General features: G+C 50.8%; 1 protein-coding gene across 5 annotated transcripts; it reads right to left on the minus strand.

Annotated features, from left to right (window-relative positions):
* Positions 1-2: 2 nt before the first annotated feature.
* FMO4 (flavin containing dimethylaniline monoxygenase 4) lies at positions 3-14,823 on the minus strand. 5 transcript variants are annotated; one of them, XM_037023768.2, is made up of 11 exons: positions 14,692-14,823; positions 14,517-14,591; positions 13,082-13,171; positions 12,063-12,202; positions 9,904-10,092; positions 9,116-9,278; positions 6,228-6,370; positions 5,208-5,407; positions 3,881-4,233; positions 2,041-2,110; positions 3-723 (listed from the first exon to the last, which is right to left on the minus strand). In XM_037023768.2, exons 4-11 carry the CDS (start codon positions 12,192-12,194, stop codon positions 315-317), a joined length of 1,659 nt encoding a protein of 552 aa, XP_036879663.2. In that variant the 5' UTR covers positions 12,195-12,202; positions 13,082-13,171; positions 14,517-14,591; positions 14,692-14,823; the 3' UTR covers positions 3-314. The 5 variants fall into 5 exon arrangements, with proteins under 5 accessions (XP_036879663.2, XP_017519630.3, XP_073077723.1 ...); XM_017664141.3 differs by lacking the exon at positions 13,082-13,171; XM_037023771.2 differs by lacking the exon at positions 13,082-13,171 and having other exon boundaries at positions 470-832.
* Between the last annotated feature and the right edge of the window lie 2,758 nt (positions 14,824-17,581).

A 17,581-nucleotide genomic window follows, 5' to 3' on the forward strand; every position in this document is an offset into this window, starting at 1 on the left:
AATTTCCACAGATTACCTAATTTTATTGCTATCTTATTCCTACCAGGGTCTTGATGGAAACAATTACCGCATGATTTGTTTAGAATAATTGCTTAGGTAGCGGAGTAGAATACGGGTTGGAAAGGGAGGCAGTAAAGGAGGTACGAGTCCAGGGAAGACAGACAGCACAAGAATTCAGTCAACAGGTAACTGGCCCGGGCCTGGATGGGAGCAGTCAGGGGGGCGGGGGAGGGGGTGTCGCAGATGTCTGGGGACCAGATTCACATGGAGTGGTGCAGCCCTCGGGACCAGTCAGATTCCTCCTTGCCAAATACTTACTGGATGAAGGAAATTCTACCTTGTAGTTTATCTCGCACCAATTTAAAAAAGAAGGCAGACTTACAGGCCAATAGAAGAGAGGCAAGCAGGACAGAGGCACCCCAAGCCTTCAGATAATGTGAGATGGAGGCTGGCGTCGGGGGATCCGGGGTGCCTCGAGTTTTTAAGGGCTTCAGGGTCCTGTCCCACTGGGTCAGGATGGCGTTTCTAGCTCCTTCCCACTTTCCAGGGCCCGTGAGGCGGTACTGGTAAGGGGTGCATGGTCCAAAGAACACTTCCCAGGCTAGTCTGGGGTCCTTGAGGAGAAGCAGGGCGATGCTGGGCTTCGCGCCTATGCAGGCAGCGAGGTCATCCATGTAGGGGATGTAGTCGAGTTTGTCTCCGCTGGTGTCTCTTATCACACCCCTGAGGGGAAAAGACGGGCACATTCGTGTTCAGGTGATTCCAGCCACTCACCCCTCCTCTCACCATCTGGTTTCCTTTTATTGGAGTCAAGCCATGTTTGGGAAAGTTTCTATGTTGGAAAGAAACAGAAAGGAGTGTGTGGAAAAGGGTACTTCTGAGGGCGATTTTGTTAAGTGATAAATGGGGCAGTTGGAAGAGGTTCTCAAATTTGACACATGGATACATCTGATCAGTGCGGACACGCTAGTCACGGAATAAATGGACACGATCAGAAAGCATCACGTGTGAGGCTGCCTACGTGATTTTATGGCAACTGCGGCTGAGGAGGCCATTTACAGACGTGCCTGCATGACCAGATGTGGAGACAGAGCCACGAAGGCCTTATTCTGGCCTCTTCTGTTAGTGAACTTCCAGGAAGTCCGATCGTCATTCATTTGTTCCTCCTTCCAATGAATAAGTAAATATGAAGTGTCTGTCACACGGCAGCGAGTCCTAGGGCCCCAGGTTTGAGAGCAGAAGGGCAGCCAGCACGGGGCTCGGACAGAGAGCACGTGTCAGCCCTGGGCCGTAGGACAGCAGGTGGGAAAGGGCCTGGCCTGGGGAGGAGGTGGTATGCTTCTGGGTTTGCCGAAGGTGCCGTATCTGGATTTATTTACGGGTGTGATTTGCTGAGAGATTAAGAGACTCAGGATCCCTGAGGGGCTTGGACTGTCGGCGGGATGAGTCACCGGCTGAGCAGCAGGGTCTCAGGTCAGGGCGGGAGGGCGGAGATGGTCCGCAGCTACTTTATGGGCACATGACATTTGAGAGGTGTTACATACCCAAGTGGATCTAGAGGTATGGATGGGGAGCTGGAGTTTGGGGGAGATGCAAGTCTGGGAACCACATGTGTATGATGGCATTTAAGCCACAGGCCCGGAATAAGGCCACCTGGGAATGGAAGTTAGAAGAGGTCTGAGCATTAAGGTAGCGGTTCACCAATTTGGAGGAGTGAGGAGGAGAGAGGGACCAGTAAACACAGAGAGAGCAGAGCAGGAGACAGAGGGATGGACAGACCGCAGGTCCACCAGGCACGTGTGCACAGGACTGCCTGCCGAGGGCAGGGTCTGCATCCGTGAAGAACGTGGCGCCCCACCCCCAGGCCTAAGCCACAGATCGAGTTGGCGGAAGAGTTAGAACTAAAGGCATGTTCTTCTGACTCCTAATGCGGCCGTTTCCGGCCTGCTACAGGTCCGTCTAGGAGTAGGGTTCCTATGGAGGACCTCCCTGTGTGACAGACTATGGTGGCATGTTTTCCTGAAGCAACCTGTCTCATACCTTTTTATGAGCTTTTCTGTTCTAGTAGCCTCAGCCATCAGTGTTAGGGATGGAGGGATCTTGCAGAGTCCTGTCAGAAAAATTGGAAACAACACAAGTCACACATGGCTCTTCTCTGAGTTTTCCTCCCCTCATTTCTGGCCTCCCCCTGCTCCAACTTCAGACACGTGGTTGTCAGAGCTTGGAATGGAATCAGAGTGCAAAGCGTGACTTTTTGGAGGTAAGACCCCCCTCTGAACTCACTTAGGCAGGGTTCCCCACAGCCAGAATCATGAGGAGGGACACTGTGGCCCAGCCTCAGCCTGCACCAGGTCCCTGCCAGCGCCTGCCCCTCTCTGTGCACAGATGTTTCTATGTAGTGTTGTTTGCATTGCATTTGTGTGTGTGTGCATTAAAGTTATTAGCTGGTCACTGTAAACACTTAAAACGAGCCCCTCTTAAGGCCCTGCTCGGCATGCCTGCTCCTCTGCTTTATGTGGCTTCCTGCAGGGAGTGGCCAGAGTGACCCCCGGCCCTCGCAGAGGCTCTGCCCCCTGAGCTGTGCCAAGAACCTGCTCATCTCGACTTTCTCCTCGTGGTGGTGCTTGGACTCCGCTCTGCTGGTGAGTCCTGTGCATGCCAGGAGCCAGGGCCCACCCAGGTGCTTGGCTGCCCTCACATGAGATGGCTTTGACTGAGCTCCCCAGGGTACTGGCCACTAGGCCATTTTGTCCTGTAGAGAGCTGGAAGGACTTCCCTCGAGGCTCTGGAGAAATGCAGTTTCAGCTGTGGTGTGATCTTAGTTTCATTTGTCAGCTCCATCACAACGATATGCTTTTTTGAGCTCATTACAAAATACTAAAAAAACACTAGATACTTAAGAATCTTGTTTGGTTTCGATGCAATCAGACAGTTCTGTGAAAGCACTTTAATTGGCCTCAAAGGAATAAAAATTTGTGCTCATTTAATGAAAGGCTGTGGAATTTGATGCCTATTATATTTGCGCTGAGTGAAGCCATCATGCTTAGTACCATGATACATGCCATTTATTAATTATTGATGACTTTTTATCATTAAGGACAAACTTCTGCTAAAGGACAGCTGACTGGATTGGTTCAGATGATGTTTATATTTAAAAATAATGCAAATGCAATTCCTTAAAGTACTTGCTAATCTGAAACTTGCCCCACCAGGTGACGTACGATGGTACATATAGTAAGACGGCTGCCACTTAGCGTTTGCTGCGTGCCGAGCATACAGAGCGTGGCCTGCTCTGCAGATATTATCCATCTCACAAAATCCTATGAAAGAGGTTATGTGTCCCATTTTACAGATGAACAGGCTAGACCCAGAGAGGTCCTCAGAGCTGGCAGGCTTCAGTGTCAGGCTTGGCTGGGGTAACCTCGCCTCTGTCACAGAGACAGCCAACCACAATGAGTGTCCAGGGCCTGAAATGTATTTTTAAGCATTTCTTAAAGGTTTCTGTCTCCTCACAGTTCAATTTTATTCATGGTGTGCATTATTCCAATATATTTTTTGGAAGCAACATAAAATCCTACTTGTAGCAAAAACTGAAAGAGGAGTAAACAGCAGAGAAGCAGATTCTGAAGCTTCAGATAATTTCAGTTAATCTGAGGATGCGATTATGACCTGCTGTCCAAATCTATCCTGTCTACAGAATCAAAATCTCATTTAGTACCCTAAATGTACCCAGTGACATCACACATCTATGATGTCAATTGTCCATTAAGCATCTTTGGACATTCTGCGTCACTTTAGCTCACATCTGTTGGCTCTTGGCGGTATCTCAGGGGCCCCTCCAAACACTCAGCTGAGTGCAGGGGGCAGAGAGCCGAGGTACCTTTGAACACCCTTGTGGCCCACCGCGCTTGGAGCTCCGTGGCGGCCAAGATGGACCCTTTGAGGCTGATGAGCCCAATGGTGGCCAGGGTGGCCTTCTCCAGGCTTGCGGGGAAGACCCGCTTGTACAGGTACACCTTCTTTGTACAAAGGCCTCTGAGAGGCTCTTCCAGGAAGGGGAAGGAGAACGTGTATCCTGTCGTGAAGACCACGGTGTTGATGTCCTCCTCCACGGTCCCATCCTCAAAGAGAGCAGAGGTCTCCGTGAACCCCTTCACGCCGGGCTTCATCCTGACCGCCCCGCAGAGGATGCATGTGGGCAGCTCGTCGTTCACGATGGATTTAAATTTTTTCCTTTGACACAGAGGAGAAAACGTTCACTGTGTTTATATCTATGAGACGCGTCAACAAGTGGCTTATTTGGCCAATTCAGGGAGATTATCTGCTGAGTCAAGGGGGTGAACTGACCCATTAAATTGTTTTCTACCTGGGATTTAAGGTGTTCTATTGCAATTTAGAATTAATTTCTGGAGCAACGTTTTTCTTGAGGGGCAGGGCTGAGTCTGCCACCACCCATCTGGAGGTTGGTTTCAGGTCTCACATCCCTCAGGCCTCAAAGGATTGACATTAAGGAAAGAGGAAATCAGCAAGAAGCTTTTTGAATAAAAAATTAAAAATCTGAGTTGATTTATACTGATGAGTATTTTCATAGCATCATACTCCTTAATCGCAGCAGACATAATGTCTTTATAAAATTTACATATCAAATCATTCATTACCATTGATTTCCTTTGTAAGTCAAGAGCTGTCTTACCATAGAAAAATATTAGGGCATATAATAAAAATCACATTCAGTGACCTTAAATGCATTTCAAAGGTTTTCTTTTCCTTGCCAAATGCAACTCTGTGCAGATGTATATTAAAATATAAAATTCTGGGAATTCCTTTTGGAAATCCAAACCTCTAGTCATTCAGCCAAAGCAGACAATCATTAAAGGTTAGCAAGACCTGGCCACCTGCGCTCACTGAAGTTGCAAAGGCCTGTTTGCGGATGGCAGGTACCCCGACATTCCTCAGAGCCCCTTTACACATTCTCAAGCTGGAAATGAAGTGTCCATCCTTTATTTTCTTCCAGCCTCATGAATTGTCACTCTTGTTCCCAGACGGGGACACTCCTATTTCTGGAGCTGTTACGGAACCTCACGGACAGTCTTAAGGAAAAAAGCTTGGGACAGGATAGATGTCATCAAACATCTGCAGGGCTGAATAAAGGAGAATGGGAAATATTGACTCAGTAACTTTCCCGTTAAATAAAAAAGTTTAAGTACCCCTTTGTAATACTCAGTCCATAATTCTCATGGTTAAATCTTTTATTCAGCTGCCTCTCCTGAATCCATTTCAGTACACATGAAGGCAGAATCTGAGCAATAAAAGCAAGGTATCTTCTTGTGACCATCATGTTGTATGGGTAGCCCCCAGCTGAAGAGCGGCTGACGACCCAGGTGCCAGTTCTCGTACTGAGAAGAACCTAAGAAGTCAGGAGAGAGGGGTGATCACTTTGCAGTTAAGTGGTCTTACGACATTCTAGTCCTAGAATGGAGGACTGATGAACTTGTATACAGACCCATCATAGCTGTCGCTGTTTTCACAGATCCTCTATCTGACTCATGTACCAGGTAAGTATTTTCATCACATTTAGTATAAGAATTGCAGTCCCAGGAGACATGCACTATTGGTCTGGCAGTTTTGTATGTGTAAATAATATAGAAGTTAAAGTGAAGTTTTGAGAAAGCCGTTTTAACTAAATCAAATAAAAATCCATTCTTTCCAGATTGAATCTTTATAATTTATATAATTTATGTTATATATATATCTGCATATATATAATTATATACTTTATGTTAAAGTAGAATAGATTTCTAATTTGCAAATCTGTGCTGGGGCTAAAATCATGATGTATACTTCTTGGGCAGAGTAAGGATTGCTTTTATCTTAAAGTATAAATCTGATTTCTAGTAGAAAACTTGGGGATGTCCAGAAACCAACATCCCCTTCTGTTTTCAAATGGGGGTTTTGCCAGAATCACAAAGGGAGTGGTAGCGAAAGCGAGATGATTGGCCTGGTGGGGCAGTTTGCCCTCTGGTCTTTTCCTGGACAAGCTCCTGGCCTGGCAGCCCTACAGCTTCCCCAGGCCCCTCTCCGAGGGGCTCCACCCTGTACAGCATGGGCTTTTCTCACTCATGCTGTTCTTACTTAACAGAGCGACTGACCAGTGAGCTTCGGGGCCTAAGGCCCTCTCTCCGGCCCCAGAAGAGCTGGTGGGCATGGGGTATGGGCTCCCACGGTACCTGAGCTGCGGTCCGGCTGAGCTCCACTGCGACATCCCCTCCGGTGTTCCCCAGACCGAGCACCAGGATGCGTTTGCCCTGAAAGCCGTCTGGGGTCTTGTACTGCTGGCTGTGCAGGACCTGCCCTTTAAACGTGTGGATTCCTGAGGGTGAGGAGGGGTCAGAAAATCAGAAGGGCCTGAAGTTATTTCACAGCTCACAGTCTGTGGGAAAAGGGGAGTCCCTAAATAAGTCAGCCCTTTGCTCTTAGTGCCAAAAGCAGGAGATAGAAGCGCCCATCATCCCCTTGCCCACTAGGTGCCTCTGGCTGGATTCAGGACAACGGGTTTGTTAAAGGTACAGGAGAATTTATATTGTATGTGAACGTTCCCTAGGCAGTTACTCAGGGAGATCCGGGTCAGTAAGCTCACGTGTGAGCATCCTGGCTGGAAGCAGATTGTTGATCCGCTATTTCACCCACATATACATTCTGTAAGAATGTGATTTGAGTATATAACACGTTTACAAATTGAATTTTAATTCAATTAAAATTTCCACAAGAGCAATTTTGTGACAGGTTCTCTTGCAAATAAAGTAATTGCTTGTGTGATTTAGGCTTGTTACCTATACTTTAGGCTTTACTAATTATACTGTATGCTTATTTATCCTTTATTCTTAGATAATGTATATTTGTATTTCTGACCATCATTCAAGCTCCTGACCCTGTCAGTAAACTATCACTATTACTATGTTTATGTATATAATAAGGGCTGCCAAGTATTTCTCCTCTTGATTTACTTTTGGAAGTTATCTCCTTGGCATATATAAAAGGCATATGCCACGGATCCCTGTGAACTGACAATGGTTGTAACCGTGGAATGAGAGGTGTTTGCAGTGGCCGCTGCGATGGGGGTTATCAGAAGTGATGGAGGAAGCACAGAGATGGGGCTGGACCCACTGAAGCTCGTGGAAGAATTGGGGAAGCTGCAGGTTGGGGCCCGGCAGCCTCTCGTCTCAGTACCCGAAGTACTTCTGAAATTCTAATCTAGATGAAACTGTCTCTTAGCGTGCATCATTCTCCTGGCATCTGCCACTGCTTCATTTAAATGAATGTAGCAACTACTGCTGTGTTAGCGAATGGGCTGCAAGCCGAATTCTGAGGTTTGCTGGAGAGAAGCTGAGGCTCAGCCTTGGCTCGTGGATTTTTGTGTCTTTCCTCCTTCTTAACACACCACCTTGCAAATGATAGGTGCTCCCTAACTGCACATTTGAGCAGGCACAGGCAAGCAGAGACCAGTAGGGAGTGCTGAGTCGATGCCTATGTCAGTGATGCGGCACCAAAAAAAGGGAATCTGTTTGGTAAATTAAAACTAATTCAGGAAAAAAGTAAAAGACAATTCACGCACGTCAAAAAAGGTGACATACATCGCAATTTTCAACTTGCAAAAGCTGTGGTGACACTTTGTAGACAAAGCCTACCTTTTCTTTGGATTTCTTGATAGCTAGGGTAGAGATAGCCTGGTATTTTTATTCAGAGAAGAGCTATGTTCCCAAGTAATACATTCATATCAACCTTAGTCTTAAAAATATTGTGAAAGACATCATGGTGATTCGTGAAAAGCAGAAAAGGAACCTTAGGAAGAGTGACCTTGGCCAGAGGACAGAGTGGCTTCAACAGCATTTTAATTATTACCAGGCAGCTGGAGCTGCGTCTCTCTGGTGCAAGTAGAGATTGATGGAAATGACTGGGTCTGTTCCCAAACTGTTTGGATTTTGACCCAATGCCTCACCATTTCTTCGGGGAATCATATGACTACTGGCTGTTTTTTTCTGGATCATTGGGAGTTTGAAATATTAACGAGCCACCCAGAATGTGCTGCTTTGGTATAGTGATTATTTTGAGCTGAGGCAGTTAGAAAATGGCAAAGGCAGAGACAGTGTGTGCATGTGTGCATATGTACATATGTGCGAGTGTGTGTGTGTATGTGTGCATGCGTGTGTGTGCATCTGTGGAGCCCCCAGGCTGGCAGCAGGCCTGGGGCAGAACCATCATTTACAATATTGCTTCTTTGCAAAATTATGTACTGAAGTCTCATCCAATCTCTAAGATGCCTATTTTTGAATAGGATATTTTGTTCATTTGAGATTATGTTTCTAAAGACTTATATTTTCTTTTTTTAATTGGCCAAGGTTTGCAAGCTTTATTCTTCCCATTCTTCCTTAAAAGTTCTTTCAATTCCTTAAAGAAGTTTAGAAACTTCACCTACTCGGTTGCCTTTAGGGCCACTTACAAGTGACGGCAAAGAGGAGCTTTGGAATCCTTGTTAGATCTCCAAGGATGGAGATTTGCCACTCGCAAGTGTGTTGCAAAAAACGTGCCATTGGAGTCAAAAGCATTTCCAGGAGGCAGTTTCTACCACCTCTTGTGTTGCCAGGCCTCGTAGAAGGGCATGTGGACTGTCATTGGGATGGGTTTGAAGGGCAAACATGCGTCTTGGGCGTATAATTTGTGGTCTTAAAAAAATCTGCTGAGTTTCTTCATACCCTCGATTCCTTCAAGCTACTCAATTATGGTCACTCCTGATTCAAACGACCTGTAATCCAGTGACAAAATTCAAAGCCTGTTCTTTTTCAGGACAGATCTGATCGTTTTGAGCCTTATGTGACCACTGAACTGGAATCAGGTGTGGATGGACAGCTTAAATAGTAACAGTGGCACGTGCTGTGGTAAGTAGATAGCATCTAACACCTACATAGTGCTTTGTACCTTCCAAAGTTATATGTACTATTTCTGAGGGGGAACATAAAGGTGTCTGCAATTCTTAGGCAGCATGTCCAATTACAAATCAGTAGCTTTCCTTCTAGAAGAACCCAGGAGAGCAGGCACGGTCCTAGTGGTGATGACTCACCGGGATAGGACTCCAAAGGTAGATGAGGGCTCAGGAAGTGTCCGGTGCAAACCATGACTGCGTCGAAGACAGCTCTGTCCTGCCTCCCCCCGGTCTCTGTGACGACGTCCCACTGGCCAGTCTCAGAGAAGTCTGGGCGCTTTGTCACGCTGCACACTGTGGTCTGCGAGCAAAAGACAAAGCCCACTTTCTGTCCATCCCCTTGGGACCTCATGCGATGGCGTGGTGGCCGTGGCTGGTTCCAGTGGGTCCCACTGCACAAGGGCTGTGGATATGGGCTCAGCCTCTCCCTGGAGAAGTTGGGCGACTTGGACAAAGTCTCAAGAGTGGTCATGCAAACTGGGACCCATGGCATCTGCGTGCCTTCATCAGAAGAAGGAGACATTTGAGTTTCACTCCCAGGGATAAGGAAATGCGTTACAATACCAGCTACTTTGGGAAAGCTTAGGGAAATGGGTTCCGACCCTTTAAAATGTCTCTGATTCAGACTTCTGGTCATTTCTTCACAATGGGTTTCCTGAACCAAATTCATTTTTCGCTTCCTCTCAAAAAAGAAAAGACTTAGAACAGAAACTCTAAATTTCATCCTGAATGAGAGTTTAGACTCAGAGGAGGAATCCAGAAATTCAACATTTTTATGGTCTATTTGAGTAAAACTTGAGCAGCAGGGAAGCTCCTTATTCATACAGAGATAAATCAGGACGAAGTTTACGGAACTCCCTGTCCCGGTTAGACCACAGACTGGGCTGGCCCCTGTCCATTAACCTTCCAAAGCCCTGGGAGCTTACCCTAAACCGGATGTATTTCAGAAGGTCAAAGTGTTCGGCGAATTCCTGGAGATAGTCCCAAAATTTTCCTTGGTTCATGAAATTGGGGTAGTCTTCCTGGAAGGGGAAGTCGCTGTAACAGGACATCTCTTTGCAGACGTTCGTCACTAATGACCTGTAGACCCTCGTCATCCCATCTTCGGAGGATTCCTGCGGTGGAAGCACAGTTGGCTCGCGCGGCAGGGGGCCAGGAGAAGGGGGCAGAGAGCGTTAGCGGCGAGTGGTCCCAAGGGTGCCAGGAAGCTTTAGCATCGGTCGCCTCGCTGCAGTCACCAGAACACGGGTGGGACCGGAATCACTAACGGCAAAGGCTTTCTCAAGCTGGAGAAGCTCCCGCATTGGCGGCTCTGCAAGCCTGATGCTGCCTTTAAAGGGCTCCGTGAACCCGGCCCCTCCGTCCTGCGGGGGCCCCTCCGTCCTGCGGGGGCCCCTCCGTCCTGCGGGGGCCCCTCCCAGGGCAGCCTCTCCCCAGTGCTCTGTCCCCCCCACTCTTGCTGGGAGGCCTGCCCCGTGAGCTTCCCTGGGACTCTTATGCTTGTTCTCAGTCACTCTCTCTTTGCTGCTCCTTCCCATCAGCACTGAAGGCACCTCAGACTCTAATAAAGAGCAGCTGCACCCCGTCCGGCCTGTCTCAGTCTTCAGGCAAGAACCAGCCCACCCTGGGGTGCTGTTCCTCCACTGGCTGCTGCCCTTCTAGTCTCCATCACCCAGAGGACAGAACACAAAGCAAAGAGACCGCATTAAAGCTGCCCTGGGCCTAAGCTCTTTCCTGTCTCCCCTTCAGGGCGCTATTAGCTGGCACCCCTCTGAGAAGCCTTCCCTGAGTCAGCAGGTGTGCACAGGGGGCTGCTGGGGCCCCACCACACCCCACACCTCTGACACGGAACCCGCGCCCGGGATGGTGCCGCTCCAGCACCCCAGACGGTAAGGGGGCAGGTCCCTGTCGATCGCACTCCCTGTATGTCCTGGCAGAGGGACATCATAAGTACGTGCAGAATGAATGAGAGTTAACATTACAATTGCAGTTTTCAAGATAACTGTATATATACGAGTGGAAGAAACCACAGTGGTATTTTAATAATGGTGGTTTGTGGGTATTGATACACTTATTTTGTATTTTTCTTTTGTTAACTCAATATTATTTTCTAAAATTATTTTCTATGTTATGTTAGGTAAGTAAATTAAAAAGGAAAATCTATATTGTGCTGGCGGAAGAAAACCAAAGCAACTGTGGGGTCAATGGCAGAGAGACACACACGGGACCTAATACTTCCTTTCCACATTGACGTTCGGTGGCTTGGTAAGGCCCACAAACACCAGAAGATAAACAATTTTCCCCCAGGACACTATAATCCTAGGGCTGTGACCATTTCTGCTTACAGACATTTGCTTGTTCTGTTTTCTCAACCATTCATCAAAGGCTGGTAAATTCCACCTCCTCCAGGCAGGCCTCCCTGATTCTCTTAGAGGCATCTGGTGCTCGGGCCTCTCATCTCCTGACACCTCATCTCCTTACTCCCTACCACTGGGGATGGCTACTCCTTATTCCCTTGATCCCTCTGGAGGCCCTGCTACTCCAGGAACCAGGGCCAGTCCTGGCCACTGCCGGCCCCACTGCATGATGCTCGAGTGCCTGAGGCTGGCCTAGCCCTGTGCCTGACACCCTCGGCTGCTCACTCCCCTCCTAAGATGGGCTGGGGCTGGGCTCTTCCTGTCCTGATGATCTGGGGTCTCCCAAGGCCTGGACCCTTCCCCACCTTTGCCAACTCTCCTCCCAAGACCTGAGCAGTGCGGGGCCGGGGACTCCCCCGCCTGGCCAGCTCCGTCCTTCCCGAGGGGCCATCTGCTCCTCCTTCACTGGTGCCACTGGGCTTTGTCCTGGTCCAAACCATTGAAACGCCCTTCCTCTCTGTCTGCCTGAGCTGACCCACCCTGCCCGCCAACACTCCAGGCTCACTGCCCGCCAGCCCGCATCCTGCGTGTGTCAGCACGCGCCTGCAGACCCGCATGACGCTGTGGGGGCTGCCCCCTTGCTCACCAAGGTAGGCTGAAGCCACCTGCCTGAGCGGGGCCAGAGCAAGCAGCCAGGCCGGCTGAAGGACGGGGTACGAGCTACGCACAGTGAACCTCCAGAGGCCCCCGATGTCCTCGCTCCTCTCGAAGCAGGTGGGTTCCAGGCCCTCGTCCAGGCAGCACCGGATGGAGGACAGGCCGCTCACTCCAGCACCAACCACGGCGACTCGCTTGGCCATCGTGTGGTCTGTGGGAGGAAGGCCGAGCACAGCATCTGTGCACGAGGCTGGACGGAGCCCTGGACCCAGGACTCAGCCTTTACGGTGATAAGAATGCATCCTTTCATCTTTAAGTGGAGGTGGAATCACATTTTGGTGAAAAACGAGGGCTCTGAAATACGGCCATTGCAACCTGGGTCCTGGCTTCACTGATTAATGGTTTGACCTGGGGTAGCTGTTTTCCCATCAGTACAACAGGGGTGGAAATAATAATAACAGCCTATTTTGAGTATTTGTTGTGACATTACATGAGTGATATAGTTGGGAAGGGTCATAGAGTACATGCTCGATTAAATAGCTTTTGTGAGCCTGTGTAGCTGGGACCTTGATCCTTTGAACTTTGGACCCTGTCTGCTGTCACCTACCTTCTCCACCCTCAGCAGAAATGCCAGTTTTTATTCAAAGAATCTAATGTTCTGAAGAGTAGCTGGCCATGAGCCAGGCCCTCTGTGAAGCTGACATTACGTGAACTGAGGGAGTGGTTCTTAGCCTTGCACAGAGGCAAGATTGACCGTAACACAGAACACAGTCCCCAAGGAAAGCCAAGTGGGACACAGTTCGCGGTGAGGCCATGCAGGAAAGTGGGTAGGCGTGCTCCTCAGCAGACACGGGAGGTGGGAAGTGTCACGGGGACCTGGGACCTGTCTTCTCAATTTTGTGATTAGGCTTTCTTGGCTTTTGCCTTGACCAGGTGGGCTGAACTCAGCTAATCCTGGAAAACCAGGTTCACATCCCACAGAGGATCTTGGCATGTCGGTGGACTCGGCTGCAAGTCCTGCTTTTCCCTCCATAGCCTTGACCAGCCCCAAAGCACAAAGAGTAGCTGAGACCCCAGGGCTCTGGCTCACCTTGGCAGACATGCTCTGAGGGGACAGAGCTCGCTGTATGGCCCTGACGTGACCTCTGTCCTGGCTGCCACTCATCCCAGTGGTATTAGCCTTGAGGAACCGAGAGAGGCAGAATTCACTGAGCCCTGAGCACCAGCCAAGTGGGAGAACTAAAGCATCGCCATTTGCCTTAGGCCTCCCCGTTTGCAAGAGGCTGAGCCCGGAGGAGTGCCTCTGAGCCTAGGCGTGCACAGCTGTTGGGCTGGGAGCCTGAGGGGGGAGCGCCTTCCTTCACCTGACTCAGATTTGCTGTTGCACCTCCAGGTGTGTCTTTATGGCTTTGCAATTGTGCCTGGTGGGGTCAGAGCCCCGGGGCACAGACACAAAGCGGGTTTACTGGGCTCGCGCTCTGCCTGGAGACCTCTTTGGAGATGTGGGGTGGGCTGCATATTTCCTGGGCAAAGACACCTGTCCCTTAGAGACTGTATGGGGAGAAAGAGTAAACTGGGAGTCCGCACCGCGAAACACCACACCGTGTTTGCAGATGATGAATTTCCGAGTTGGGGGCAGCCACTTAAAAATGTGCCTAGTCAATACAGAAACTGGGAGATCTGAGTTCTAGCTCCGCTCCTGCGTAAACTTGGAAAAGTCTCAATTTCCCTGTGAGATTGTTCCCACATTTGTAAAATAGAGGTTCTGATAGCTTGTTCCCTTCTAGCTTGAGATACCTGTTTTTATGAACGAATGCCAAGTAAATTGGTGCCCAAAATAGATGTGAACTGGAAGACAACAGAGGGTACTGCAGGCCTGAAGGCCGGGAGGCAGGGCTTTGTGCCAGCTTTTTGTAAACTATAACGTTTGCTATCAACCTAAGGCCCTCTGTAGCTCAAAGGTTGTGCATATCAGAGTTCCTTGGTAGAGATGAGCCCTAGGCTATTGAACTGGACTTCTGAACACCCTGAAAACTCCATCCCATAGCTGACAGACCAGAAAATATAGGTATCATTTTTGAGACACAGGGAGACTTGGGTGATTTGCAAATCATGTTATTAATTATGACTTATTTGAGTTTGGAATTTGATCTGTTTGTGGTTCTTGTCACCACGCATGCTCTTTAAGTTTGTTATTGTATTTCCTGTCCTAACACTTGTGGAGTATTTTGTTATTTCCCACCACAGGGCATGCCCATCTTATCCATAAGGTGGCGTCAGAGGTGCGCCTGGAGTCACAGAAAACCCCTCTCACGACCCTCCCTCACGGGCGGCTTCCTCCTGCACGGCACCTTCCTTCGCTTCCGAAATTGCTCTTCAGTCCTGTTGCTTTAAGGCTAACCAAGGGGCTCTTGCAAAGGGGAAGCCCTCACTCTTAAGGAATGCGCTCACCGAGAACATTAACCTCTGCAAAAGCAACTTCTGGAAACACTCCCCGTTAAAGAAAAAGGACCCGGGACACTTACCTTGTTGACGCGGAGCAGATACTCCAACAAATTATCTCCCAATAGCCAAAAGGTACCGAAACTCAAACGCTCGCTCTAAAAGGAAAATAAAGGCGCGCAGGCTTGGACCAAGTGCTCCCGTTCAAACCCACCCGCCTTTCCTGTCCCTCCGCGGGCAGCGGGGGAGCGGACTCACCGAGGACGCGGGCTGGCAGCGCAGGCCTCCGACTTCCGTGCCCCCCGGCGGGGCTGTGACGCGCTGGAAGGCGGCCTCTGGATTCGAGGGACGCACGCGGCCTCCAGCCCGTCGCCCGCCCCCCGCACGTCACGGTTCCGGGCAGAGGCCGAGCGCGGCGGCCGCTCTTCCCGCCGTGGCCGGTAGGCGGCGCCCAGTCTCCCCGAGCCGCGGCCCGCGGGCGCCGGGGTGCCCCTCGGGGAGGCCGGCCAGGAGCTGCGAGCCCCGGGCCGGGGGTGGGCGGCGCTGTCCGGAGCAGAGGGCAGCCCCCCGCGTCCGGGGTTCTGCAGCCAGGTTAGGGGTCAGAGCTCGCGGGGCCTTGAAGCAGGTCCACCCTTTCGGACCGGGCGGCAGAGGGAGCTGGTGAGACACGTCCGAGCAGGCGGCTCGGGTCCGCCCGGGGCGCAGCAAGGGAAGGGACGGACGACCGAAGTCTGCAGTGGCATGTCAGGCAGGTACCATCTCTTTTCTTTTTCTTCTCGATTGAGTGCTTGGAAGCCAATCAAAGTTTACAAATTGCATTTAGCTGTTGGGTCTCTTTACTTTGCTATATTCTGTAAGTTCTCCAGACTCAAAGGGTCCAGTCCAAGACTGGCCGATGTCACCTGGCTTGATGGATGCTGCTGGAGCTGTCCTCCTGCCACAGGCCTTTGATTAGCGTCCTTACTTCCACGGACTCCCCTGTAATCCGAATGATCTTTCGGAATCATACGTTGAATCATGTCGCTCGACTGTACAAAAATGTTTGCTGAAGGGGAAGCGTGGTCAGGGAGGGTTTTTAAAAACAGGGAATTGTGGCATATTTATATACGGTGGAGGATGATCCGGTAGAAGGGGAAAGTGAACAAGCTGGGGGAGGGGTTGGGAGGGGGGCTGTGGGGGTGGCTGCGGGCAGATGCGGGTGGGGGGCGGGAACTCGCTGACCCTCAATAATGTTTTTATCTGAGAATGGGTGGGAAGGACGCACAGAGGTGGTGGTCAGAGACGATGCAGAATGGTCATCCCGGGGATCCGACTGGGACTTGCGGCAGGAGGGCAGGCATGAGTCGAAGAGCCGTGGGCTAGGGTGGGGGTCTCCTCTCCCTGAGGCCCAGGACGCGGGCAGAGGTGTGACAGAGGTGGAGAGCAGGGTCTTGACCCCAGGTGAAGCCCGCCAGCAGGTACGGGTGAGTAAAGGGCCATAGGCGGGGAGTGCATGCGAGCTGAGCTGGGTGCCGAGGGAACGAGGGAAGAATGGTGGCCGGTGGGGCAGCGGCAGGTGGGAGAGTGTGTGCGTCGAGTCCAGGGATTCGGAGAGCATCTTGTGTTAGAGGATCAGCAGGAAGAGGCCGACGCGGCTGGCGGGGAATGTGCGCTGGGTGAGAAGGCGAGGCCGGGGCTCGCGCGCAGCAGGAGCCCCTGCCATGTAAAGCTGTTTCAGCTTAGATTTTAATTGATCAACATTAAATAAAATTAAAAATTCATTTCTTCATGGCACTAGCCAACCGCGCATGGAGGGCAAGGAGGAAAGGTTTCTGCGGTGGACGAGGCTCTGCTGCGCAGCAGCCGTCTGGGGTGAACACAGCAGGCACAGGAGGGGGTTGTCAGGGCCACCAGGCCAGGGGGCCCAGGGGACATGCCCTGGGGCGCGTCTGCTTGGTCTGAAACCGCTGAGGGTGATGACAGGAGTCCTGGGGATGGGAGAGACGCCGTGCCAGAGGCCCGCTACTGCTCTGTGCAGCTCTGACCTCTCGGGGTGGCTGACCCCACCCCAGCTCCAGGCGTGGGCCCCCTGTCACAGGAGGGCCCCATCCCCCAGGCAAATGATTGCTTAGAAGGGGAACTGGATGCGAGTCAGACCACAAGGAGCTGCGAGGAGAGGTTCACTGGAGACTAGGAGATAGAGATACAGGTGTGGAGAGCTTTAGGCACAGACACAGATAGATGAAGACGCAGTCAGTAAAAGGGAAGCTGATGTAACACACAGACGCCTACTTACAATGGAACAGCTGGGACAAACATTGTTCCTGTCACATAGTAACTTGGCACCCCCTTCGGAGAGTCTCCCTGTGCAGCACATCCCCCCCATGGAGACAGAGCCGTGGCGGAAACCAGCTGCTACCTTCGCAGAAATTCAACGGCAGGCAGGGTCTTTGTTTACAGAGGAGGAAGGGGTGGGAGTCAGATACCCTGTGGGAGGGTGTCACATGCAGAAGGTGGGGACAGGCTACTTGGAGGCATGGCGTCATAAGGGACGGTTTGGGAAATACACTGGGTTCTTGGTGGGTCCTTGGTGGGAAGAGGGGACAAAAATTAGGGGGGCTGGAGCCCAGTGCCCAGGTTCTGATTGTCTTGGGCTGGGGCTGCCAAGGGGTGGGTCAGTCTGTTGCAGGCAGCCTGGCTGTTGTCCACCTGTATGTCCAGTCCCTCAAGGATGAACAGGACAGTAGATGTGCTCTCGTGGTGCCCCTGTGGACTGGGTTGTTGGACTGCCATGTTTCCCCTTGGGCACCGAGCCTCCCCAGTGAAGTTGAGAGGATGCTAAATGCCAGCTCTGTTGTGAGGGAGAGAAACGCATTTCCGGAAATCATCTGGAGTGTGCTCAGAGGGCGATTTCTCATTATGAATGTCTATGCCAGGGTTCTGCACCCATTCCAATGTGTATGTGGGGACTCCCCCCATCTCTGAGCAATTCTTGGGCACCAGTGGGGTGTCCTGTAGTTCAGCCCAGTTCTGATGCTGTCTACCCAGAGAGAGCACCAGACCCCACAGATTAGGGCTCAGCCCCACAGAACTGTGCCCTCCTGATGCAAATTAGACAGCTGTAGACTGAGGTTCCAACAGCCTCCTCCTCGGGTTCATATCTACTAGA

The sequence above is a fragment of the Manis javanica genome, chromosome 14 (assembly GCF_040802235.1).
Source record: "Manis javanica isolate MJ-LG chromosome 14, MJ_LKY, whole genome shotgun sequence".
Taxonomy (NCBI): domain Eukaryota; kingdom Metazoa; phylum Chordata; class Mammalia; order Pholidota; family Manidae; genus Manis; species Manis javanica.